We start from the raw sequence: 27,464 nt of genomic DNA on the forward strand, positions 1-27,464 counted from the left end.
CAAGAAGCCATAGATAATATGGATATTCATATTATCCGCTGGATAACCCGTTTTTTATCCGTCTCAAATACGGGTCGGGCCGGATAATTTATCCGTTTTTTGAATTACTCGTTTTTGACCTACTCATATCCGACCCGACCCGCCCATTTGCCACCCCTAGGCTGAAGCAAGATTTCTTTCGGAATCTTGCTTTTAGCCATATTCATTGTTAGTTCCATTGATCTCACTTGCAAGAGGAGGGAAAAAGAGCAACAAAAATGATGCACTCAGCCCTATATCATTATAACTTCCACTTAACTACTTGTGAGAAGAAGAAAAAAAGTGGTGGACTTGCAAACACTCAACTACTCATGATTTTATTCTTGCTGCACTTCTGTGGTAGAGATTATGTGGCACAAAAAGTGTCATTACCATACTGAATCTCATTATCTTGGTGCATTTTTGGGGACCATCCATTTTAATTTGGTGTAGTAGTGCTTTCATAATTTAGGTTAATCATGATTTGTTTGGTCACCTTGAGATTGCTATTGGGGAGCTACTCAAAACGCACCCCTTTGTGTAGTAAAAATATTGCAACTCTGGGAAACAAAGCCTTTCTTTATTAAGGACATCCCCAAAGTGGAAATAATGTTATATTAATTGGATTGAGAGAATAGTAACTTCTTCATAATTTCTCAAGTCCCTTGCTGCTTTTTGCTACTTTGTACAAGTCACAGCAGAATTTGTAAATATGTGAATCTCCAACCGATTGACAACATACACTATTTCAAAAAGGTATTTCTCTGATACATTCAACTACCAGCATCACCCTGCGGAAAGTCTCTACTATGAAAGCCCTCTAGAAATAGCGGGAATGAGCTATAGAAGACAAAATGCAGGGTAAGGCTGCGTACAACAAACCTTTGTGGTCCGGCCCTTCTTCGGACCCCGCGCATAACGAGAGCTTAGTGCACCGGGCTGTCCTTTTTAGCTATAGAAGACAAAAATGGAAATAGAAAGAACATGACCAGCTGTAGTTGAAGAGGTCAGCTTTACAGCATCTATTTTTGTCAATCATTCATTATCATAGTATACAAATTACAATATATACAAAGGTTTGAAGGGTCTCCAGGAGAGTGAGATGGGTTTGGACTTGGCTAAATTTGATTGCCTCTGAAATATTTCTGAAAGATATCTTCTTCTAAACAATATGCATGAAATACTTTGTAAACCTCAATTATAAGTCTTGGAAACCTGGTGGAGAAATAGCTTTCAAATCCTTCAGGAACCTGTCCAAGAATTCCCTGTATTTCCTTTGGAAGTTCTCTATAATGGTTCAACTTATTTCTGATAACACGCAACAAATCGCGGACGCTATCGTACTTATAACGCCTGTAGCGACCAATGTCATTGATAAAGGCACTGTCCATTTTTTCATTCCACAGACCACCCAATGCCACAGTCTTAACACTTTCCAGTGCTTCCAAAAGTTTAGATCCATTCTCTCTATCCTCTAATTCTACTCTATCACTGGCATCCCGGAGGAATGAGAGCCGCATCTCGGAATTCCAAAAGAAAGGATGATGCAAAATTTCCACTGCCTTTGGCCTATAGAAAAAAGGCAATATGCCTCCATCAGTGAAGGTTAATGAAGACCACAACAATGACAAGAACTTACGAATACATAATATCAGGGAATCAATCATGTGTACCATAAATTTGGGAACCATGATGTCATTACCTCAGCTCTGGCTTTGGATGTAGGAGTGCACTAATGAGATCTGCTGCCTCTGGAATATTCTCTATCAGGAATAAATCTTTTTGATTGTTAACTATATTTACATCACGTTCAAGACTATCCCCATATGGATGATTTCCCCCGGTTATGCAGAAAAAGAGTACACAACCTAAACTGAATAAATCCACAGCACGTGTCTGCCGTTCATCACGAAGTTGCTCAGGTGCTTGCCAGCCTGAACTCCCAGAGCCTACAGATATAGTCGGACAGAAATAAAACGAGCTGAGTAACATCCATGCATGTATTGTAGATGCAAATAGATATGCAGAAAAAAGTTTCAACGGAATCCCTGTTTGCAAAGGATATGCCTCCGCTGTAGAAATATACAGATTATCAACTCCAAATAGAAGGGAAATAGAAGCTTTTCATTTTATTCTTTTTCGGACAAAAAGAAAGTGAAATGGAAGTTATATTAAATAAACTGAAAAATAAAAAAGCAACAAAAGGAGACCCTCCTCACCCTTCAGCCAGGGAAAATAAGGCACACTTGGGGCAGGGTGTTGAGACAAAAGATGTAACTTGAATACAGGGGTAGTTTAGTCTATTTATGTGTTAGCAGATTAGTGTATTAGTTAGTTAAATAATGATACATGTGATTGGCTAGTGAGGTGGTTAGAGTTGTTAGTAAAGTCTTGTATATATACAGCTTCTACAAGTAATGAAAACAGAGCATTCATTTCTCACTACTGTTGCATTCATCTTCATGCTCTTTTTCTCTTCTCTCTTCTCTCTTCTCCCTCATTAGTTAGGGTTTCCATCTCTTCTCAAACCTCCATTTCAGCATGGTATCAGAGCTAGAGCTCTGAATCGAAGCTCGCAAATCGATCCTCTGTCTTCTCCTCTACTCTGTCTTCTTCTCTGCAGTCTCAAACAATTGAGATCTCATTTTTCTGATTCGAAGCCCAAAGTACTCAACAATGGCGATTGATGATTTGGAACATGAAAATGCAACTGTTACAGCTGAAAATGCATCGCATGCATCCTCCGATGATGAATTTGAGGAAGGTGTTACAGTTGCAGTCACTCACCCTCTATACCTAGCTCCGGGCGACACAAGTGGAATTACATTGATTTCATCCCAGCCGACTGGCACTGATAATTACTCCTGGTGGTATCGATCTATGCGTATTGCATTACTTGGCCGCAATAAACTGGGTATTGTTGATGGCGGGTGGCCAAAAGAGCGATCTCGTGAGAAGTATTGGTATCAATGGGAACGATGCAATGCAATTGTGTTGTCATGGCTGATGAACTCAGTTGCACCAGCCTTAATCAGTGGTATTGCTTATGCCACTAGTGCACAGAAGGTGTGGACGGATTTACAAGAGAGGTTTGACAAAGTGAATGATACTCGTTGCTACAATTTGCACAAGGAAATTGCTACCCTAAGTCAAGGTACTTCCTCTATCTCTGTCTATTATTCAAGGCTCAAGGACTTTTGGGATGAATCTGAGTCTGTTATACCCACTCCTGACTGTGATTGTGTTAAGACAAAGGAGTTTATTATACATCTACGAAATTAAAAGGTGTATCAGTTTCTAATGGGCTTGAATGACTCTTACTCTCAAGCTCGTAGTCAAATACTTATGATGAAGCCACTTCCTTCATTGAATCAAGCATATGCCATGCTTACGAGGGATGAAAGCCAAAGAGCTGTAGCTGCTTCTGCCGGTATTTTAGGAGCTTCACCTACTGTAAATACACATCCTTATGATTCAACTGCACTATACAGTGCTAAACCTAGTTTCAATCCAAAATTTAGGAAGAATTACAACATTCAGTGTGAGTTTTGCAAAACGAAGGGCCACAGTAAAGAAAATTGATTCAAAATAATAGGTTATCCATCAGATTATAAATCAAAAAGAAAGGGGGAGCTGGGGCTTATAATGCAATGGTCGAACCTGGATACACTATGCATATGTACTCCAATCATGCGTCAAACCAGGTTTCTCAGCAAACACCAATGCCTCCTTTGCCTGCATATCAAAATCCTCAACAGACCATGACTCAAGGAGTTGAGTATTCTCAAAATCCTCAACAGACCATGAATCAGGCACAGGGTCATTCTGGTCCTCAAGCTCTAGCAGGATCCTCCTCTATACAGGCATAGGGACCTTACACAGGTTCCTCTCCACAGGCTCAAGGAAGTGCTTTTCCTTTCACTAAAGAACAGTATGATCAGATAATGCAGATTCTGAACAATTCAACTTCCTGTGCTCAAGGAAATGTGGCAGGTACTAGCACTGCTCTCTTGGCATCTACTAGTCCACAAGAATGGATTATTGATACTGGAGTAATTAATCATATGGTGTCAGATGCTAACTTGCTTACTAAGACTTCTGTAGTTGCTCCCTCTAAGCCTAGGACAGTCTTATTACCTAATGGAGATGTCACTCAAGTAACTCACACTGGTGACAGTAATATTTCAGACAGAAGCACACTTAAAGAAGTCTTCTATGTGCCTCAGTTCAAGTTCAACTTATTATCAGTCTCCAAAGTGACGAGAGATCTTAAATGCTTTGCTTCCTTTTATCCTGATTTCTGTGTCTTTCAGGATCTCTTCAGTGGCAGGGTGAGGGAGATTGGTAGAGAAAGAGATGGTCTATACTTTCTACAGAGATATGGTGGCAAGAAGCTCACTGCAGTCTCTTTAGCTGCTGCTGGAATAAAGTCAAGGCAGGGTGACACTACAATTGATGTTGCCTTGTGGCATAAAAGACTAGGTCATGTATCAAGTATTGTTCTTAGAAAACTGTTTGCTGCCAAACTAGTTAGTATCAATGACCAATAAATGTAGTGTATGCCATTGTGCTAGGCAAACCAGGCTGTCATTCCCTTCTAGCTGTATTAAGACTGTTGTTGCATTTGATCTAATGCATCTTGATGTTTGGGGCCCATATAACTGTGCAACTTTTGATGGCAATAAGTATTTTCTGACAGTTGTTGATGACTTTACTAGGATGACTTGGCTATTTCTACTGAAGCTCAAATCTGATGTATGTGTGGTGCTTACTCAGCTTATTGTGTTCATTCAAACTTAGTTTAACAAAGTTGTGAAAGCAGTCAGGTCAGACAATGGCACTGAGCTTGTCAACTCTAATTGTACCACATTGTTTCAGAAGTATGGTATCATTCATCAAAGAACCTGTGCTTTTACTCCTCAGCAAAATGGAGTTGCTGAGAGAAAGCACAGGCACATCCTAGAAGTCACACGAGCTTTAAGGTTTCAGGCCAATATTCCTATCAAGTATTGGGGGCATTGTGTGCTTGCAGCAGTGTGCCTCATAAATAGGATGCCATCTTCTATTCTTCATGGTCTTTCCCCATTTGAATTGTTGTATGGTAGGGCACCTAACCTTGGTCACTAAAGAATTCTTGGTTGCTTGTGCTATGCCAAGCAAGTTCATGAAACAGATAAACTTCTGCCCAGGGCTAAGCCAGCTGTTCTCATGGGCTTCTCTGATACTCAGAAGGCCTACATTCTACTGGATCTCTCTTCTCATTTTTTTTTATCAACAGGGATGTATCCTTCAGGGAAGATATACTTCCCTTCAAAGACATCACAGCCACATCATCTTCTATTTTCTTCCCTCCTGACTTGTCCAGTTATAATAAAGAGCAGCCTTCACTCCCTTTTGTTCCTGCTAGACATGAGTCTACTGACTCTTCTCCTTTGCACCAGTCAGCAGCAGATGTGATGCCTTCTATACTTCCTCCTCCTACTCAGCACTCCACTGGTCTGAGGAGATCCTTGAGGACAAGGCAGGCTCCCATATGGATGAAGGACTTTGTGTCACAGCCTGGACACAAATCTGTTCCCTATTCCATTGCTAACTATGTGTCCTATGATAGACTTTCTCCCAAATATCAGGCCTATTAGACAGCATTCTCTGCAATCCAGGAGCCTACTTCTTTTGAGCAAGCTGCTCAAGATCCTAGGTGGGTTGAAGCTATGCAAGCTGAAATTGCTGCACTAGAATCCAATCACACCTGGGATGTGGTGTCCTTACCTGCAGGCAAGGTGCCTATTGGTTGTAAGTGGATCTATAAGGTGAAGTACAAAGCTACATGAGAGGGGGAGAGGTTCAAAGCCAGGCTAGTGGCCAAAGGGTACAGCCAGCAGGAGAGCATTGACTACCAAGAAACATTTAGTCCAGTAGTTAAGATGGTTACTGTTAGAACCATCCTAGCTGTGGTTGCCTCTGAACATTGGCACATTCATCAAATGGATGTGTTCAATGCTTTTCTTCAAGGAGATCTCTATGATGAGATATACATGACCTTACCACAGGGCTTTCAGAGTCAGGGGGAGACAAGACCAGTATGCAGACTCTTGAAATCCCTGTATGGAATTAAACAGGCACCAAGACAGTGAAATGCTAAGCTGTCTGAGGCACTTCTGAGGTTTGGCTTCATGCAAAGCCAACATGATCACTCCCTGTTCATCAAACGGTCAGGGGAACACATCATAATCATCTTGGTGTATGTTGATGACATGCTAATCACTGGGCCTAACCTGACACTAAGGGTGGCAAGTAGGCCGGTCCAGGCCCGGGACCGCGGGCCAGGACCGTTTGGCCCGGGTTTAGTGGGTCTGGGCCGGTCCTATGATTTGGGTCCGTCAGGCCCGGGACCGTTTAGCCCGGGCCCTTAACGGGCCAAACGGCTATTTTTAAAAAAAAAAATTAAAAAAAAATATATAGCCGTTGGGCTGTCAAAAATAGCCGTTGGCTATTTATAAAATAGCCATTTAACCCCCCCAACTTTGTTTTAATCCCAAACTTTTTATAATTACACTTTTTCCCTATTTTCAACTATAAATACCCCATCATTCTTTCATTTTTTCTTACAAAATCATCAATCTATCACAATCTCTCTCTAATTTTCTTCTATAATTGCTACTATTGCTTACTTTATTGTTACTAAGTGTATAATATATAAGCTATATTCGATATATATATATATATATATAGCTTATATATTATACATTTAGTATATATACAACTTATATATATAGCTTATCGAATATAGCTTTTATATATATATATACTATACGTACATCTTATATCGATATATATATAGTATATAAGCTAAATATATATATATATATATACGTACATCTTATATAGCTTATATACTATACACTTAGTATATATATACTTTTTAGTAGTAACATGAAAAGACCAAAGTATGGTACTTTATAGCTAGTATAAATATGGAATGATAGAAGATCAAGTTTTAGCTCAACTCAGTTTTAGTTGAAACTGTAATCTGAGTTGAGCTTAAACTTGATCTTCTATCATTCCATATTTATATCAGCTAAGAAGTACCATACTTTGGTCATTTCATGTTACTACTAAAAAGTATATATATATATATATATATATATATATATATATATATTATACATTTAATATATATACTATATATACATCTTATATACTATATATATTTGATATTGAATATTAAAATTTAGGATGTTAAATAAAATTTAGGTCACAATTCTATAATAAAATTTACAAAGCATTGCCTTAGATATTTTTTTAACATACTTTTATCTCTAATATCTATTTAATTTTTATTTTTTTAAAAAATATGTTGGGGCCAAACGGTCCCGGGCCGGGCCCTACAAAAAGCCCGTTTGGCCCGTTTATTTTGGGACCGGCCCACTTGGCCCGTTTAGGCCCGGGATCTTGCCAGCCCTACCTGACACTAATAGCTGAGATGAAGACCAAGCTGCAGCTGACATTCAAAATGAAAGATCTAGGAGATCTTAAATACTTTCTTGGCATTGAGTTTGCCAGGTCACAAAGAGGCATTCTAATGCACCATAGGAAGTACACTCTAGAGCTGATTTCTGAGCTTGGACTGGGAGCTGCAAAACCTGCAGCAACACCTATTGAAGCCAGCATCAAACTGACCACTGAGGAGTATGATGAACATACTAGCATGAACATACTAGCAGCTCTAATGCAACTGATGATGAAGTGTTAACAGACATCAGCCAGTATCAAAGATTACTGGGAAACTACTCTACTTAACTGTCACAAGGCCAGACATAGCATATAGTGTTCAGACACTAAGCCAGTTTATGCAGAAACCGAAAAGATCACATTTGGAAGCTGCTCAAAGGGTGGTTAGATATGTGAAGAACCAACCAGGTCAAGGCATACTGTTGTCTAGCAAACAGAGAAACACTATCACTGCATATTGTGATCCAGACTGGGCAGCCTGCCCTATCACTAGGAAGTCAGTAACAGGCTTTTTCATCAAGTATGGTGATTCCTTGATATCTTGGAAGTCAAAGAAACACAGCACCATTTCTAGGAGCTCTGCAGAATCTGAGTACAGAAGCATTGCATCAACTGTAGCTGAATTGGTGTGGATACTTGGTCTGTTCAAAGACATTGGTATAGAAGTTGGCCTCCCCGTGGACATCTACACTGACAGTAAAGCAGCAATTCAAATAGCTGCCAACCCAGTGTTTCACGAACGAACCAAACACATTGAAATAGACCTTCACTTTATAAGGGAGAAGATATAGAATGGTCTGGTACAAACTGAATATGTAGCTACAAAGGGGCAGTTAGCAGACATTCTAACCAAAGGTCTACCACGAGTGCAACACGAGTATTTGCTGTCCAAGCTAGGTGTACTTGATGTCTTTCTACCACCTAGCTTGAGGGGGAGTGTTGAGACAAAAGATGTAACTTGAATACAGGGGTAGTTTAGTCTATTTATGTGTTAGCAGATTAGTGTATTAGTTAGTTAGTTAATGATACATGTGATTGGCTAGTGAGGTGGTTAGAGTAGTTAGTAAAGTTCTGTATATATACAGCTTCTACAAGTAATGAAAACAGAGCATTCATTTCTCACTACTGTTGCATTCATCTTCATGCTCTTTTTCTCCTCTCTTCTCCCTCGTTAGTTAGGGTTTCCATCTCTTCTCAAACCTCCATTTCAGCACAGGGGAATGCACAAGGAAATTTCAATTGTTACCACAAAAAAAAAGGCAAGTTCTGGAACTAAGGCTCACCAGTGGAATTTTTGGTTAATGCAGACATGTCCCCTGCAAGGTGCTTGCTGATACCCATATCTGAAATTTTTGCACTTATAGATCTCTCTTTTACTATAAGAACATTCTGAGGCTTCAAGTCCCGGTGTACAATTCCCAGTTCATGCAAATGGGCAAGGCCATGAACCATATCTCTGCCATTAGCAATCATGAAAGGGATTAATCGTGATTTTGATTGCTTCTCAAAGACTCAAATACTTCTGAAAGTGCTGTAACTAAATAATCGTGAAAGGAATAATCAGGTAAAAAGACATAAAGCATCTAATATGCAAGCACTGAGAGGGCCGCATCCTGAAATGTGAAGGAAAAATTAGTAAGTATTAATTAAAAAGGGTAAACAAATCAATAAGATGGGACTTCTGCCTCCAATACAAACACATGCAATAAATGATTCAGAGGCTTGTTGCTTTTATTTTCCTTTTGTGAGATCAAAATAATATAGAAGTCTCAGACAAAATGAGAGAAATGCTTCAAAGGCTTTATGGGAATCACAATCCAAAATGGAACTGAAGCCGAGTAGCGAAGAAATTCCCATAACAGCTATTAGATGCTTTAGCAATATAGATGTGTGAATTCTCAGCTTATATGTTTCCAGAGCCTGTGATTCATTTGCCTGAGAGTCATTCTTGAATTCTCAGCAAGTTTACACTTGCAGTAAAAAATCTTCCATCTCCAAGTCTAAAGTCGTAACAACGACCATTATGATACAACTCCTTGACATCATCCGACAAACAATTATTTGTTTAGAACTCATTTATAGTGTACTTTGATTAATAAAAGCATGGGTTACCACTAGGAGTCCACTAAGCAAAAAGGTTTAGATTAAACAATCGTCAAAATAACTTTTTGGGGATAAATATTCTTGAAATATTTCGGTACATATATATAAGAGCTAATTCAACGTAAATCTTAATGGTCTGTTCCAGATTCGAATCTGGACCCTTACATAATTTTTTTTATTTCTCAAGTAAAAGCTAAGGAATAACCAACTACAATGTATGCTACCTATTTCTGTATCCAACTCAGTTCATATAAAAAAAATTCAAGCTACCATGAACATTTCCTACCTTACACTATTCAATCAATTTCTTCAAGAAAACTTGAAGTGAACAGTCTGTAAAAGATAAGAGTTTGATAAACATTCAAGAACTCCAGTTAGACATGCCCCATAGTCTACAATCAAAGAGCAGTAGTTTCTCAGGCATGGTTTAGTTGAAACCCACTTTAACAAGAGTTACTTTCAGCTCAAAGCCATATGCTGAGAAAGCTATAGATCATGCACTTGATATTGACTGATCCAAGAAAAAAAAACACATGTATTGAATTGAGTCTCCACACGCATGAAAGAATTCAGACCAATAAAAATAAATCAAAAACTGAGCATAACAATAGACCAACCTCATCAATTTTAACAAGTGAGCTGAAGGATATCCATTGGGCTTCCATAACGGGAAGTCCTCCTTATCTCCAGATTTCCACTGAAATTTTACGGTGCAATCAGTTAAACAACCGGCATCCTGGTCATCTCCAGAAAATTGCTTTTGGTAGGAGCTGGAGAATGATGATGTAAACTCATATAAGCTACAGGTGCAACGCTCAAGAGCGAGATAAACAAAATCTTGATCGTACTCCACCCCGTACCAACGAACAATATTTGGGTGTTGATCAGAGGCAATAAGATTCTGAATTTCTTTCACAGCCACTTCGTGATGGGTCTGGACAAGTCGTTTAACAGCTACAGGACGACCATCATAGATTCCATCGAGTACGATAGTGCCATTGCTCCCCTTAGCTATTTCAGTGTTAGAGACCAACAACTTACCTATCTTCCTATGATATACAAGACTACCATACTTGAATAAGTTCAGCTCCAACACTTTCTCACTCTTTCCAATTTCAGGGAATCCACCACTTACTTCAGCATCATCATTACAATTAGTTTTCTTATTCTTCTCACCACGGGTACTTTTCTTACTCAAACCTGACTTTCGAGCTTTCTTCTTCTTGGAGGTCACAACTTGCAATTCGGGATCTGTAGCCTGCTTGTGCAACTTCCACCTTTTCCACAGCACAGTATAAGCAAAAGAGAAAGCTGCAATAAGCAGCATGGATGCATTTAGCACAACAGAACTCCAGTTATATGAATGTACTAAAGCATCAGATTTCGTGATTGTATTTATATGACCATTAGCTCCACTAGGCAGACGCATGACCCCAAATTCCTTAGCCATAGATGGAGGTGATGTATTTATATGACCATTATCTCCACTAAGCAAACGCATGACCCCAAATTCTTTAGTCATAGGTGAAGGTGAAGAACGGATTATATCAGCTCTGTTTAACCCCGATAGTTCAGTAACTGGTTTAAGTACAGGATAAGAAGCAGGTAAAGAAAGCGCTTCATTTCCAGAAAGAGCATTCTGTGGCCTACCAGATGCAAAAAGTGATTCTAATGATCTAAGATTCCTCACTCGGTGGACAGCTGGCTTTGTAGGACAAACTCCATATCCAGAATTCAATTGATCCTCTTGGTCAGAAAGATCGCCAACAAAACTCTCAATTTGTTTACATTGCTGTGAAGCCTCAAAATCAGCAAACATTAAGTACCATAAAACTTTTCCGGTCAGCGAAGAAGTATATTTCAGAGCATAGTCTGTTCTCATAATGTAGAGTGGATTTAGAGCTTCTGAGTCAGTGTCCTGCACTGCTGCCCATTCTTTAACATCCTCCCTTGCTACAATTGGATTTTGTCCAACATCTGTATCACCTTCTAAAGGAAACACATCCGACCTAAATGTGTTGATAAGTTTCCCCGTTTTAGCATCAACAATGAATACAGTGGTCTTCTTTGATCCCAACATGATTCCACCATCTGAGACATATGGAGTACGCTTTAGAAATTCTTCCGCACTGAATGGAAGTTCCTGAGATAATAAAAAAAAAATAGCAGATTAACAAAACACAGTATTTTATCCTTACCTCAACCAAAAAAGAAACTATAACACCTCGCAATGTCAAACTATTTCATACGAACACGCAGCACTCTCAAAGTAATATTAACAAGTTTTCGTGCATCACTCTCGTCATGATATATACACTAGTAGATGGACAAATAGAGAAACCCTCTAGTGAGAATATTCAAAAGCATCGTAAAACTACCGGTAAGGGAAATAAAAGCTCTTCAGAAATGCATTTCCTCAACATACAACTCCGTAGAGTTTCTGAATGAGCATGGGTAGAGAGCAAGTTCAGTCAGCGTACCACTTTTTCGAAGCCATTCCCGTGCATGTATAGTTTCCAATCTTCACCACAATCTATATAGAAGTTATCATCCTCAATGGTAACATTGTTACTATCACCTTGATAATCAGAGAGAGACTGATAAGAAGAATAAATGGATGCCCCTGACCTAAATGACCAGATAAGTTCTCCTGATTTTAGCTCCAGCAGGTGTATCGTGCCATCTGGAGCAGCTATAATCGCTGTATCACGTTTACTGAATTTCAAAGCAAAGAGACAACAGATTGCACTTGAATTAGCTTAGGGGCATTCGAGCAGAGAATCTATACTAAGAAGAAAGCAAATGAAAGATGATAAGTAAAATGAAGCACATGAAAAATAAAGATGAAAAAGTCTTCAACCATACACATTATCTTATCAAAGAAACTTTAAAATGAAGATTTTCAAAATTCTAAAACGAAAAACAAAAACCACATCCCTGTATTTTCTGATCCAGAAAAATAAGAACTTCACCACCATGCCAGTCCACTGCTGTGGGTATTAATATGGCATCATCATCTATGTCATCCATTCTAATAAAAAATAGAAACAGCTTTGTGCAACTCAATTGTGAAGCCTATCACAATTTATTTTTTGCTTAAAATCCCATTGTATTAAGTGCATGGTTACTTCTCTATCCCACTCCAAACTTTCTGTCCCACTGGATTATAATTTTCATAAGCTCTTATTTCCTTTATCCTACGTTAATCTCCAATTTAAAGGTGTCAATTCTGAACCATTAAATGTGTAGCCGTCCAACCCCCGACTTCAATAACTTGGTCAATTGAAGTGACAAGATGTGCTTAGCCGAAATCAATCGGTACAAAAGATTGGGTCAACATGACTTAGGTGCACTATCCCAATTTGACCTGCCAATTTTCCCAAGTTGAGGTTTGTAGTGATGCTGACTTCAAGCTTTAGACTCGTATGCTTCGTTCCCATTTACTATCTTCTGCTTTCCTTTCCAACTTTTGATGTTAACAAATCAAATCTCATTATACAAAGAGCTCATACATTGTTAAGGAGATAATGATAGAGTTGGTTGATGTTCTTTTCCAGTTAATTTTCAAAAAAGTCTACAAGATGAAGACAGGTAGATCGGAGTGTTGGACAAATAGTCACTGATTCTGATGCAGCAGTCAAGGTTCACCATAATTATCAATTATCATTGCCATGCTGGTAAAACTTTATAAACTAGCTCTTAATTTTGTTGGTGTATCTGATGGAAAAATTTCTACCAGATTTGGTTTAGGCTATGAACACCACTCAACACATTTTCTACCCAATCCATACTGACAGTACAAAAATATGGTAGGTGGCTCCATGACGCATACTGTTCCTCAACCCATTTCGACCCCCTAATCTACATCCAACGTGCCCATTTGTCACTCTTATCTCAATCCTTTAAGTTGTTTATCAACTTATATAAAATTCAGATTGCTTTAGACAAATTTAAGTTATGCAGACACAACAGCGTACGATCTCCTAACGAGTAACAATGTGTTGGAAAATGTATTTGGCGCAAATCATCCAAATGTTTTGGTCTCACCTCTCTCATGCTGAATCTATAGGTGCAATTCCAAAAGGCATAATTCTTTCCTTTCAGTTAAACATAGTGTACTGAGGCCATTATGAGGGAGACATATCTCCAACCAAAAACAATCTCAAAATCCCATTCTTTAAGATACGACAACTTGAAAACCAATGATTAATTGCCATGTAAAGCAAAGCAGTTAACAGCACACTTAAGTAAGCTAATGCGTTGAAAACACCCATAAGCGCTCTTATCAGCCTATATCAGTATATACATCAATAAATTAAGCCTCAATCCCAAACTAGTTAGGTGCTATCTATTTATGTCCTCTATATCCTTTCAGTTCTCTCAAGCCCTTATCTTCAAAGGTTTCAACTTGACTATTTGCTAGGCATTGTGAAGCTCATATAGCGAAGTATCAGTATCAATTAGGAATATGTGTCATCAAAATTTCGAACAGTTCATGAAGTATAAAAAATGAAAATGACTACTGACTACAACTTAAACATTGAAGGGAAAAAAGGTCCCTTTTTAATTAATAAAGGGAGGGACTTACGGTTTGAGAGGCAATAGAGAAGTTGAAGGAGGAACTTCTGAGGTAGTTGGGACCTCAATTTCCGGATCCGATCCTCCAGAATTTGATGGAGCTCCATATACAACAGCTATGAGCACAATTACTAAAAAGAATATGATGAGGAAATAACCTCTCATCTCTAATATTTAGGGATCAGAAAATTCGAATAACTTCCATGGAAATTCTCAATTGCAGCAAATTATCAACAGAAGCTGGTGATTTTGAAGATAATTTGCAGTAATTGAGGCAAAGATTATGTCTTTTGATCTTCTTTCTAGGGTTTTCGAATACAGGGAAATTTTATCAACAGAAGACGGTGATTTTGTAAATAATTTAAATTGGTTGAGGCAAAAATGGTATATCTTCTTTCTTCTTCTTCTGGGGTTTTCGAATGCAGTGTAAAACCGTAAACTAGACTAGATCATCGCTTTTTGCATTTTGCAGAAATCGAGGTGGGATCCGTAACCGTCAATTTCGGTGCTACTATGATGTCCGGTCAACTGATTCAGCTCAAATTCAGAACATTGACCTTTTTTATTTATTTTTATTTTTATTTTATTTTTAGCCTTTTGTAGTAGTCGTTGCTTTCGTTTCGGATTACAATACTCGATTTTAGTTTTGTATCTTTGTATTTTTTTCTTCGATTTTAGAATTGGTGTGATTGCTCATTCCTTTTATCTTTACTAAGCCGAGAAACTTTCGAAAACAGGCTTTATGTCTTCTAAAAGGTAGGGGTAAGATTTGCGTACATACTATACTCATCAAAATCGACTTGTGGGATTACATTGGATTTTTTATTTTTGTTAGCCTTTTGGAGTAAGCAAGTGAGCGGATAAGAGAGAAGGTAAAAATGACTGAAAATCTAGTTGGACAGAAAAAATTATTCACTTAAATTATTTATTCTGATATTATTTTTTATTCATTGTTTAGTATATTATATTAATCATGAGATTGTCAATTTTACTGTTTTATCCTGGGATTACTATTTTACCCTCTGAAAGATATAAGTTATTCCAGTACTATTTAATCCTGAAACAACTTATCCTAGGATTAATAATAAAATAATATATAAGACGGTACTAAATTTTTATCCCAAAATTATCTTTGTTTCTCTGTCATACCAAACGACTCCTTAAAGTGTAATATAAATGAAATACTAAAAAAATTCAATAGTGCAAGATTTTTCCCCCTACAGTATTAGTTGATTATATATGTCATAACATTATGAGCAGCCTTATTATGACTGTCCATAGAACTTAATTTTATGTGAAATAGTCGAATTTGATACAATAACTCGGATAAAATCCACTGCTTGTCACTTACGGGTAAATTAGTTAAATCGCTTGTGTTTATTTAGAAATGCCCTTGTATTGTGCATGATTGCATAAGTAATTTCTGATTAATCACTTATTAATTATTACTATGATCGTTGTTTTATAAAGCGAAAGATCGCGGTGATATCATAGATCGCATATGTGTTACCTAGCACATGTATTATTTATGATCGCCTAAATGATATTTGGTTGATCGCTTATTAGTTATTGTTAGGATCGGGAACGCGGTTAGTGCAAAATTTAGCCAAATAATTGTATAATGACAATAACAAAGACAATGGAAGTTGATAACAACGGCAATTAAAGCATATAAAGAAGACACAAATTTAACGTGGTTCGGTCAAAGTGACCTACGTCCACAAGCGAAGAGGAGCAATTTTACTATACCAACAAGAGTACAAAAGAGAGTACAAAATTAGAGTAAACACTCTAATTAATCCCAAATACCCTAAGAGAATAACCTCACAAGATCACTCCAAAGAAATGGTTCACACAAGTGCTTCCCAACACTTAACTCTCATACAAAACACTCTTAATAAAGGAGGAAAGGAAGAAACAAGAAATGAAGACTCAAATCTTGTTGGTGTGTTTAAAATGAACTAATGTCCTTTTCTTTTATAGGCAAAAAAGTCTTGGCCTCTTAGTTGTAAAAGAAAAGATACAACTTGTGCAAATGATATCCACCACACAATGTAATATTTTTGGGTCCCAAAGAATATTGTCAGCAAAATCTACACTTTGTAAATATGTTTATACTTATGTGAGATGGACTCCATTAACCAAAATATTGGCCATATTACGAATCTCCACTTTGGCCTAATTTTGGCTGATATAGTAAATTTGCTTCACCCTCTCCGCAAAAGCCCCAATGAGCATATGTCAAAATTTAATGCTATCAAAATCAGACAAGTTGTCTGATACCGAAACTGTAGTAGGGCCTATAACAGTGGATCCCAATAAAGTATACAACGAACCAGATCTGTATGTTTTCATGATTACAAGAGCACCATGAGAAACTTTCAGAACTCGACCTTCACCTGTGTACTTGCACCCAAGAGACTCTAGAGTCCCAAAGAGATGAGATTTTTCTTCAAGTCAGGAACATGTCTAACATCGGTGAGAATTCTCACCACACCATAGTGCATTTTGATTCGGACTGTACATTTTTCAAAAACTTTGCAGGCAGTATTGTTGCCCATCAAGACAAATCCACCTCCAATAGTTTCATATGTAGTAAATAAATCCCGATTGGGACACATATGATAAAAACAACCCGAATCTAAAATCCACTCATTGTCTAATCTGAAACTAGTTTCAGTTGCTAAAAATATAGTTCCCTCAATCTCATCAGTTGCTACACTAGCTTCGGTGGTGTTAGTATTTTTGTGCTCATTTTTTATTTCTTTATTTTTCAGTTTATAGCATTCAGAGATAATGTGACATTTCTTATGACAATAGTGACGCTCTAAATTATTGTATCTGGATATGGAGTCGGATTTGCCCCTAACAAACAAACGAACTTCCGCTTGAGTTCCACTAGCTTCCCCAGTAATATCACTATCTATTTGTTCTTTTGATTTTAAGATAGATTTAATATCCTTATAAGTGATATTATCTTTTGCATAAAGCATAATATCTCTTATATGCTTAAAAGATGGGGTAGAGAACAAAGCAGTAACACGGTTTGATCCTCATCTTTAATTTCAGCATCTATATTACTCAAATCCATAAGAATGGAATCAAAGATGTCAAGATGAGAGAGAATAGAAGTACCTTCACCCATACGAATTGTATAAAGTTTCTTCTTTACGTAAAGTCTATTTTCCACCGCCCTCTTCATATATAAAGTTTTCAATTTTTTCCAAATGCCTTTGGATGTGTTTTCTACAGAAACTTCACGTAAAACCTCATTTGAGATATTTAAGATGATACCTGATTTTGTCCTTTTGTCTATGACGGCAAACTCCTCGTCCGTCATTTTATCCGACTTTTTCTCCTTTTCTTGCAACGCCAAGTCTAAGCCATCCTAAATTAGGATAACTTTCATCTTTAATTGTCACATTCCGAAGTTTGCACTTCGATCAAATTTCTCAACATAAGTCTTTGTTAAAGTCATTTTGGCTATTGAAACTAACCCGGTTAGATCCAGATCTGATACCAATTTGTTAGGATCGGGAACCCGGGTAGTGCAGAATTTAGCCAAACAACTGTATAATGACAATAACAAAGACAATGAAAGTTGATAACAACAGCAATCAAAGCATATAAAGAAGACACAAATTTAACGTGGTTCGGTCAAAGTGACTTATGTCCACGAGCGGAGAGGAGCAATTTCACTATACCAACAAGAGTACAAAAGAGAGTACAAAATTAGAGTAAACACTCTAATTAATCCCAAATACCCTAAGAGAATAACCTCACAAGATCACTCCAAAGAAAGGGTTCACACAAGTGTTTCCCAACACTTAACTCTCATACAAAATACTCTTAATAAAGGAGGAAAGGAAAAAATAAAAAATGAAGACGCAAGTCTTGTTGGTGTGTTTAAAATGAACTAATGTACTTTACTTTTATAGGCAAAAAAGTCTTGGCCTCTTAGTTGTAAAAGAAAAGATACAACTTGTACAAATGATATCCACCACACAATGCAATATTTTTGGGTCCCAAAGAATATTGCCAACAAAGTTTATACTTTGCAAATATGTTTATGCTTATGTGATATGGACTTCATTAGCCAAAATATTGGCTATATTACAGTTACCATGATCACTTTTTTAGAAACATATCTTAGGTGATTCAACTTTATTTTATGAAAATCAAAAGAATTTATAAGCAATGGCATTAATTTGGGTAAAGAATAACTTATTAAGAAGTACTGCTTTGGATATAGAAAACAAAAAAGGTCCATCCCATTTATTCAGTCTCAACTAAATGGATATAGAAAGAATTCATAACACTGATATTACTGTCTTAAATTAGTGGTAATTTCCCACTAAGTTTTACGGACTAAATATGTAGATAACAAAATTATTGGCTTCTAAAATCATCCATTTCAAAAAAGGAAACATAACAAAAATGATTATTCATAGACTTTGCATTCCTCATCAGCAGGATTTGTCTTGCAAAACTCATCCAATGGATCTCCACTTCCTGGTACTGCAACTCCTGGCCATTTGTTTGCTACTAGATGAGCCAAATCCACCACACGTTGGCTGCAATTTCACAAAAATATGATCACCATATCATTCATAACAAAAAAAATAAGGCAATCTGGTGCACTAAGCTCCCGCTATGCGCGGGATCCAGGGAAGGGCCGGACCACAAGGGTCTATTGTACACAGTCTTACCCTGCATTTCTGCAAGAGGTTGTTTCCACGGCTTAAACCTGTGACCTCCTGGTCACGTGGCAGCAACTTTACCAGTTACGCTAAGATATTTGAATATATTTCATGTATAGTCATTGAACTTTACCTGTATCCCCACTCGTTATCGTACCAAGCCACGACCTTGACCATATCATCTCCCATAACCATGGTCAAGGATGAGTCGATGGTGGATGAAACATCAGAGCATCTAAAGTCAACTGAAACAAGAGGTTCATCGCACACAGCTAATACGCCTTTCAATGGACCATCAGCAGCTTTTCTGAAAGCTGCATTGACATCCTCAGCTGTAATTCCTTTCTTCGCGACATTAACAACAAGGTCAACAACCGAAACATTAGGCGTTGGCACACGGAGAGCAATGCCATTGAGCTTTCCTTTAAGCTGAGGTAGCACTAAAGACACAGCCTTGGCTGCACCAGTGCTGGTTGGGACAATGTTCAATGCTGCTGCTCTCGCTCTCCTCAAGTCACGGTGTGAAGCATCCAGAAGCCTCTGCATACAACATAATCAACCCTATTAGCGCGGAATTGCAAGATTCTATGGACATGAAACCATGTTTGTGAAGGTGTTTCATTGGTTTCGCTCTCAATATTGTGCATGATTACCTGATCTCCGGTGTAAGAGTGAGTTGTTGTCATTGTACCCTTCACAATACCTGAAAAGTGAATGGAAATAGTCAATACAACAATCAAAATAGTGTTAATGATTTACAACAGTAGTCAAAGTAGTGCTATTGTAATAGAATTTGCTGCTTACCAAGTTCTTCATCCATGACCTTTACAAAAGGAGCCAAGCAGTTAGTGGTGCAAGAGGCATTGCTGCAATTTCAAAACAATAATATACTCATGGATGACTAACTTTTCAAACGATGTATACATAATTGACAGAAGCACTAACCTTATGATGTCTGCAACCTCGTGAGAGTAGTCTTGCTCGTTCACCCCAACGACATAGGTAGGAATGTCAGCACCTTTTGCTGGAGCTGTGATGATAACTTTTTTGGCACCAGCTTGGATGTGCTTCCCAGCACCTGGACCATCAACAAACACACCAGTTCCCTGTCATTCAAACATTATATTCAGCTTGGAACCATTTCTCAGAAGTCATCAAGTCATAAATGCTTGATCCTTAATGATAAGGGTATATTTTAACAAAACACTGCAACTTGAATACTTTCAATCCTCATTCTTTCAATCTTATCGAGCAAAACAGTTGATCATGGCTTTAAGGACGGAGGCAGAAAATTTAAGTCGCAAGATAATAGGAAGGACTCAACTCCTATAATAGGGATTATTGTGATATATTGTGCTCTAAATGTCCTGAGAATTTCTGAAGTTAGTAATTAGTACCAGTATTTGAAGCTAAAACAGAATAAAACTACTCTGTCAATGACCATGGGTATCAGTTATCAGGCAACAAACATATAAGACTCGTCTTTGTTCCTTCTTTTCTTCTTTGTTTCCTAAGTTAGAGATGAAAATATGAGCTTTAAGTATTACCATAAAAGTGAACCTGTATAACTAGACAATCTTGGGGGACAAAATATGATGAGTTTCATGGACGCAAATACGCTATCTAGTAATGTTGATGAGAACTGTATTGAAGTGTATGACCAACTCATCTAAAACCTTAAACTGTTAAAGAGAGCACACTTTTATTTACCTAGTTATGTTTCTAAAAAACTGAGGATATGAAGTTTACCTCAATAACAATGTCGATGCCAAGTTCAGCCCAAGGAAGCTTGAGGGGGTCTCTGCTAGAAACAACCTTGATGTGCTTTCCATCAACACTAATGGTTTCATTATCCACTATTTTCACATCAGCTTTGAATGTTCCCAGCATTGAATCATACTTCAGCAAGTGAGATGCCTGTATTCACATTGCAGCAACTGTTAGTAAATAATTCTAGTCAAGTTAATCATTGCAAGAAGGGCAGCCTGGTGCACTAAGCTCCCGCTATGTGCGGGGTACGGGGAAGGGCCGGACCACAAGGGTCTATTGTACGCAGTCTTACCCTGCATTTCTGCAAGAGGCTGTTTCCACGGCTTGAACCCGTGATCTCCTGGTCATATGGCAGCAACTTTACCAGTTACGCAAAGGCTCCCCTTCAAAATCATTGCAAGAAGGAAAACATAGAATTTGGACTCACATTCTTGACACCACCACTGTCGTTGACAACCACGACATCTAGTGGTGAATCTTTGCGGCCATGCCAGCAGCGGAGGAAATTCCTACCAATGCGTCCAAAACCATTGATAGCAACCTTCAATTTGGCAACAGTTTCTCCCTTGACAGGAGCTAATCCTGTGGTCTAGTTTATCATACCAATAAAAATAGATCAGTTCCAATAGTATATTCAGAATTATGTGTACCGTCCTTCAAAGATTTTCACTTTCATACACTAACAACATTATACTATAGGATCACTTAAAAGATAACTACAACTAATCGTCCACATCATTAGGATTAGTAACCTGGAAAATAAGGCGCATAAACTGCTAAAACAGGTTAAAACACACTGATAATGTAAATCCTCCAACATATAAGCTATAGGTTGTCTTGTAATAGTATTTCTTAAAAGAAAAGCTTAAAATAGGGAGAAAAGTTTACCTTTGGTGTGAGTTGAGCAGAGACAACATCAAAGAAAGAAGACTCTTTGTTGGAAAATGTCACACATCCACTTGATCTAAGACCAGCAAATTCAGCTACTTCAAATTTCTACACATAACAAAGCATGAGAACTTAGAAAAACCATAACTTTTAAGACATTACTGTATATAGCAAACATACTTTGGTAAGGATAAAAAAAGAAACCTTGGATAAGCATTGAGTAGGGAAAGAGTGAGAGTTCTTGGAAGGAAGCCTTGTGGTTGTAGGAATTCTTGAAGAAGCCAAAGCTGCATTGGAAGCCATGGCTGCAATTAAATGATTTTATGGAACTATTTCCTGTGCTAATATATAGTTTGAAATATGTTATGTTGCCAACATATTATTAATATTTTTTCTATAATGGGAATAATTAAAATAAAGGCATGGTTGGTATTGAAGGTAAAGGAATGAGTGGTGAAAATAGTGTATGAAGATTGATACAAGATAAGGTCATGTCCCCATGTATCTTCCATTTTCACAATCACAACCACAGATTATTGGCATATTTCTCTTTATTCCATGCATGCCCTTGATATTCTTTATACTGAATTGACCGTAATCTACCTTCGTTTGTGGTAAAGGATTTAGGTTATATATACATTGATAGTGTACAAATTTTTATACAATCAGTATAGTTTAACTTAGTGAAAATAAGCTTGTGGAAAAAGCTCCCCAGCATTTACAGTGGGAAAAATGCATGCAAAAAGACAAGTAAAAGGAAACACGTGAAATGGAACAAAAGGAGGGTGGTAGTTGCAATAATTGCATTATTTCCAGTCCTTTCAACTTCAGGCTAATATTAGCTGAAACAACTATACAAGAAAAATATCAGTGTCTATTCATTAGAAAAGGTGAAAATCTAGAGATGTTCTCGCTGAAAGATGAAGTTGCTATCGGATTATTTTATGCCTAGGTAAGATCCAAAATGGAATTGACAGTTTACGTTTTCTGTAAAATTTTAAAGCTATTAATTTTCTCGAGTCAAACATGTGAAAAGATTGTGTTGATGGAAAATAGACTTGCTTTTATTAATTTATTTTAGATTTGGAACAACGTGTGGTTGTAGTACAATGTAAAACACATGGTCCTGATTTCATAATAACTTATCAAAAACTTGAGCAAAGAATCTCAATTTTGGTGAATCTTTACTCGAATTTGTACCCATAATCCTGGTTTGTCGTGCTTTGACTGTAATGCACTCCAATAGTTAAAATTCACATGCTATACCATACAAAAACAACAGGTTTCTTGAGTTAGCTTTAATAGCAAGTTAGCAAATATATTTTACTATTTGAAAACTCAGTAAGAAAATGGGACAAAGATATATTTAAAAGAATCCATATCAATGAACGTTAGACTATCAATTACCAAGGAACTATATGAAAATGATGTAGAGAATAATGCACTAAGATTGAATCAGCCAATTACTAACAGATGCAGGAAGTAATATATAGGGGCAGTGGGGAAAAGGATTATAAGCATGTATATTAGAGCTTCAAGCTGCACCACTTTCACCAGAAAACAGAAAAATCATAGATAATCGCATATTGTTCCTCACTCTGGATTATATTGTAGCAAATACCAAAAACACTAAAACTGAACTAAGAATTTCCCCAGAATGTATTCAATGTCCTCTGCTGACTTTGACATTAAGATAGAAATGTTCTTATACAATAGCTTCAACATCATCTGAGTTCACAGCGGCTCCGTTTGGCGTGTCATCTGACCTCAACTGAGTGGAAATGTCATCAATCGCCGAATTCAGCTGGTCAATCTTTTCAGCGAGCTTCTTTCGTTGTTTCTGCAGACAGAACAGTGCCAACAAGTTAGACGAAGTGGGAATAAAAAGACGACTATTACCCTGAGCAGTTGGTTTATCCTCTGCCCAAGTATGGGCCATGAAGTGAATATTTGGGACAGTGATACACTTGCGTATAGATCATCTAATAGCTTTCACTAGGGGACCAAGAATAGCATCCCCATACAGTTACTTGAAAGCTTTCTACTATACTATTTTTCTGTCAAGCATCAATGTTAAGTAGCAGTGATAGCGAATCTTTACTTATGTAACTGGAGAGACGCTAAATTAACTGCTTCAACTCTTGTTCTTAAACTGTGTCTCTCACAAATGTAAAATTTGTTGCACAAGTTCATAGCTACATGATGGTCACAACTACCAGAACTTATTCAATTACCACCCTCTTGTTCCAGTAGAACATTATGGAGAATTAATCTTTCTGGATAGACAATAGCTGGCAACAGTACAAGAGTAGGACTCTTTCGGTTTCATTGTCTACCTACAAAGGAAAGATCAAGTGGTTCTTTCAGACATCAGCACATGGCAGCTTAATAGAGTTAGTACCTTTTCAGCTTAAAGTGTAAGGTGAAGATTAAGATACACAGACTCGATTATTTGAAAAATATAATCACATCAATTAGTGAGATTAAAATGACAAGGAAGATATATTCAATCAGAAGAGATGTTTCCAGAATATAGATATCCATCTTCCTTGTATTGGATACCGCTTTACTGCTGCTATACAACCAAAGACGTGCACAAAACCAGCTTACCTCCAATGCTTTGTCTTCGTCATATATAAACTTCGGCAACTTTCTCATCAGGTCCTTCTTATCAGCTCCAGCTAATGCCTTGCTGATCTGTAAAGAAGAAGTTACACTGCAATCAGCATGCTTCTCCTCTAAGGTGCAGCACTTGGAAAGAGAAGAAAATATATAGAGTGACCAACGAGATGTGACATTCACGAGTATGTTTAGCACAATAAAAGGTAGCAACCAATGCAATCCCAAAATTACCTGAGGTGCAAACACACAGCCAAGTGTTCCAACAATCAATCCTCCCAAAACAAAGCCACCGACAAAGATGCCAGCACCGCTTGGCCTTCCACCATCACTACCAATTCAGAATGAGAAACATCCAAAACAATATTTTTCCATCAGGTTTAGATGGCCAACAACATGTGAAGTAAAACAAAACTACAGTTTCTTTGTGGCTTCTCAGAGTCAAGAGCCAAGTTGCTTCTGGCTTCTGCGCCTATATAATAGTTTTTGATTCACTGTTTTGTTTTGTAGAAAGTGACTCTAAGTAGAGAGTTCATGCATAACCTGCATATTGAATACGAGAAGGTAATACCTATATGACGCTTGAATGGTCAATGATCTCTTAGAAGAATATGATTTTCCTCCATGCCTTGGACCGAAGGACAACTTGGTGGCACTGACATTTTGGCCTAGTGACTTCAAGCAAGAGCCTAGCACATCAAAAAAAAGTTAGAGGTATTACACCACAACACTGTTATAGGTTCAGAAAGACGGGAAATCATCAATGCAACAAATGATTTGCTCTTGTTATTTATAAGCCAAATCACAATCGTGAGAAACATTAGCATCATGCTTTCCGCAAGAAAAATACTGAACGAAGACCAAAAATCTCTACACATATCGGAAAGAATACAATTCATTTGTATAAAAAAATTGCCTTCAACTGCTATGCTGAAAATAATAGAACACAAGCATGAATTATACCAGCTGAACTTTGACCTTAACATGACTCCTTTCTCAATATATTAAAGAGAACACCTAGCAAAATGTCATCTAAGTGCACACATGTATTAGATTAGGAATAGAACTATTAAATAGAATTAGCTAGAAGCTAATTCTATTTAGTATAAGGCACAATTTTCATGCAATTCACATCCAAACAAAATCTCATTTCAACCTTTAACAGTAATAATAACAACACCAATAAATGGGAGGTTGTTTTTTAAAGAGCATTAATCATCACAAGGAAAAAAAAGAAAACTAAACAAGTAGACCAAAAATTAATATAGTTTAATATCACTTAAACAACCATGAAGAAAATGTATAAAATTGATTAAGAAATCCATGACAGAAATAAAATTACGCCAGTACCCAGCAGAATATAACCCAATTGCAGAAGCTGTCACTTAATCCAAACATGAATATTTGAAGTCAGGGAAAATGTTGGAAGTCAGGTTTCTCTCTATCAATATTATTGAAGTAGAGATGAGCATGGCAGTTTGTAGAAAGGCGCACTATTCAGATGTTATAGGTAACTGAATGTTAATAGAAATTAGAGGATTTTCCATTTCAAATTCCAGTTCATGGTCCGTGAAAATGCAATAACAATCCATTTTGGAGATTGTACCTAAAACTGAGGGACCTAGCACAGGCCTGGCGCACCCTACTAAAATTCAAGAGACCCCAAAGCCGGTTTACAACCAGGAGGAGCATTATCTCTGGTTAAAGCAGATGGATTTTTCCAAAGAAGCAATTAAAATGAGTAGGGTTAATTGTAGGTTGAGAGCGTGTAGGGGTTTCTTCTCAACTCATATAGCTTGAGGCAGTTGAGTTTACTTGCCTCAATAATACTTATCATCAGCTATCAGGCATACCAACTACTGTGTGGATAAGTAAGAGAGTAAATAAAATCTCTATACCTCGGAGAATACTGGAACTAAATCGTAGTGTCCTGGAAAATGCAGTAAGATACGTATCTAGAAGGCGGTTTACCTTTGCAATGAAAGATATATGATTAAAGAGAAAGAAGTGATAAACCCTTTTACAGGAGAATCTTCTGGGAATGATATTGAACACATGATGCAAGGTTTAACGGGTGCAGTCTTCCATTTAAACAAGATATAAATACACACACATACACACAAAATGGAATTATTTTTTTAAAATAATATATTTACATTTTACACCAAGTTCACACCAATTCTGCAAGAGAGTAGTGACAGTGGAATACTGCACCAACTTGGTTAAAATATTGCCTCAGCTTGACCATCCCTTTATCGAATAACATTTTTCCTAGGGACTGAATTTACTAAGACAAGGGAGATACATATTTCAATAAAGATCTCATCCAAGCTCTAAATCCATGGACGAGAAGGGCAACGAAATATTCAAAACTAAGACCTCCTATATAACAGTCCGTCAATTTGGGTAAAATAGGGAGCTCGAAAACCATCTCACATAGCAGGGCAATCAGTAAATAAATGCAGCAAAAGTAGATGAGACAATCAGATCAACAAAAGAAAAAACAAAACAAAAACAAAAAAAAAATCCATATAACATTTCGTGGATTTGGGTATACTACGGAGCTCGACAGACGCATACCAGAAGCTCACTCAGCGACAGAAAATCAGTAAAAGATTGCAGCAAAGAGCAAGCAAGTCAAATGAGATCAACAAATGAAAAACAACAAAATATTTATATAAAAAAAACACAATCATACAACAGTCCGTCAATTTGGGTACAGTAGAGAGCTAGAAAACGCATAAAAGCGCAGATAGCAATGCAAATCAGTAAAAGAGTAGAGAAAAAATAAGACAAAATAGTGAGATCAACAAATGAAGAACAAGAATATCGAAAACAAACAAAAAATGAGAAATAAAAGGAGGGGAAGGATTACCGGAGGAGAAATGGAGAGATGGATTTTGGGGTTTGGATAAAACCAAGGAATTTGAAAGAGTTGTCATCTTCTTCTTAGCTATGAGGAAGTTGTGATTGTGGAGAAGACTGAACTGAAACAAGTGAGAGAGGTGGTGAGGGTCACATTGTTTTGTTTTTTTACCATTCGATAATATCAATGTGGTTTACTCCGACACTTGAGATTTTTTTGTAATTACCATTCTTATTATTGAAATTAATTTATTTAATAGAACAAATATGCGGATTACTGGATATTGTATGTTAAAATTAATTCAATTAAAAATTATATATGTCTACATGTATTTTACGTCAATCGGTATAAAATATATACAAGAAAAATAAATTATTGCATACATTGAAAAAATATCTTCTTAACATACA

General features: G+C 37.2%; 3 protein-coding genes across 3 annotated transcripts; all 3 read right to left on the reverse strand.

The window, feature by feature from the left end:
- Positions 1-729: 729 nt before the first annotated feature.
- On the reverse strand, positions 730-14,745 carry LOC104092089 (serine/threonine-protein kinase/endoribonuclease IRE1a-like). Its single transcript, XM_070200309.1, has 6 exons — positions 14,222-14,745; positions 12,114-12,348; positions 10,251-11,776; positions 8,814-8,986; positions 1,721-1,967; positions 730-1,587 (listed from the first exon to the last, which is right to left on the reverse strand). The coding sequence occupies exons 1-6, from the start codon at positions 14,374-14,376 to the stop codon at positions 1,137-1,139; spliced, it is 2,787 nt and encodes a 928-aa protein (XP_070056410.1). The 5' UTR covers positions 14,377-14,745; the 3' UTR covers positions 730-1,136.
- Positions 14,746-18,460: 3,715 nt separating this feature from the next.
- Positions 18,461-22,037, reverse strand: LOC104092088 (glyceraldehyde-3-phosphate dehydrogenase B, chloroplastic). The gene is made up of 9 exons (XM_009597579.3): positions 21,774-22,037; positions 21,570-21,677; positions 21,109-21,270; positions 20,661-20,828; positions 19,857-20,017; positions 19,716-19,777; positions 19,565-19,614; positions 19,045-19,451; positions 18,461-18,785 (listed from the first exon to the last, which is right to left on the reverse strand). The coding sequence occupies exons 1-9, from the start codon at positions 21,870-21,872 to the stop codon at positions 18,653-18,655; spliced, it is 1,350 nt and encodes a 449-aa protein (XP_009595874.1). The 5' UTR covers positions 21,873-22,037; the 3' UTR covers positions 18,461-18,652.
- A 1,031-nt stretch (positions 22,038-23,068) lies between these two features.
- Positions 23,069-27,257, reverse strand: LOC104092087 (uncharacterized). The gene is made up of 5 exons (XM_009597578.4): positions 27,064-27,257; positions 24,760-24,877; positions 24,423-24,519; positions 24,180-24,266; positions 23,069-23,409 (listed from the first exon to the last, which is right to left on the reverse strand). The coding sequence occupies exons 1-5, from the start codon at positions 27,128-27,130 to the stop codon at positions 23,275-23,277; spliced, it is 504 nt and encodes a 167-aa protein (XP_009595873.1). The 5' UTR covers positions 27,131-27,257; the 3' UTR covers positions 23,069-23,274.
- Between the last annotated feature and the right edge of the window lie 207 nt (positions 27,258-27,464).

Source organism: Nicotiana tomentosiformis, chromosome 4 (genome assembly GCF_000390325.3).
Source record: "Nicotiana tomentosiformis chromosome 4, ASM39032v3, whole genome shotgun sequence".
NCBI classification, from domain to species: domain Eukaryota; kingdom Viridiplantae; phylum Streptophyta; class Magnoliopsida; order Solanales; family Solanaceae; genus Nicotiana; species Nicotiana tomentosiformis.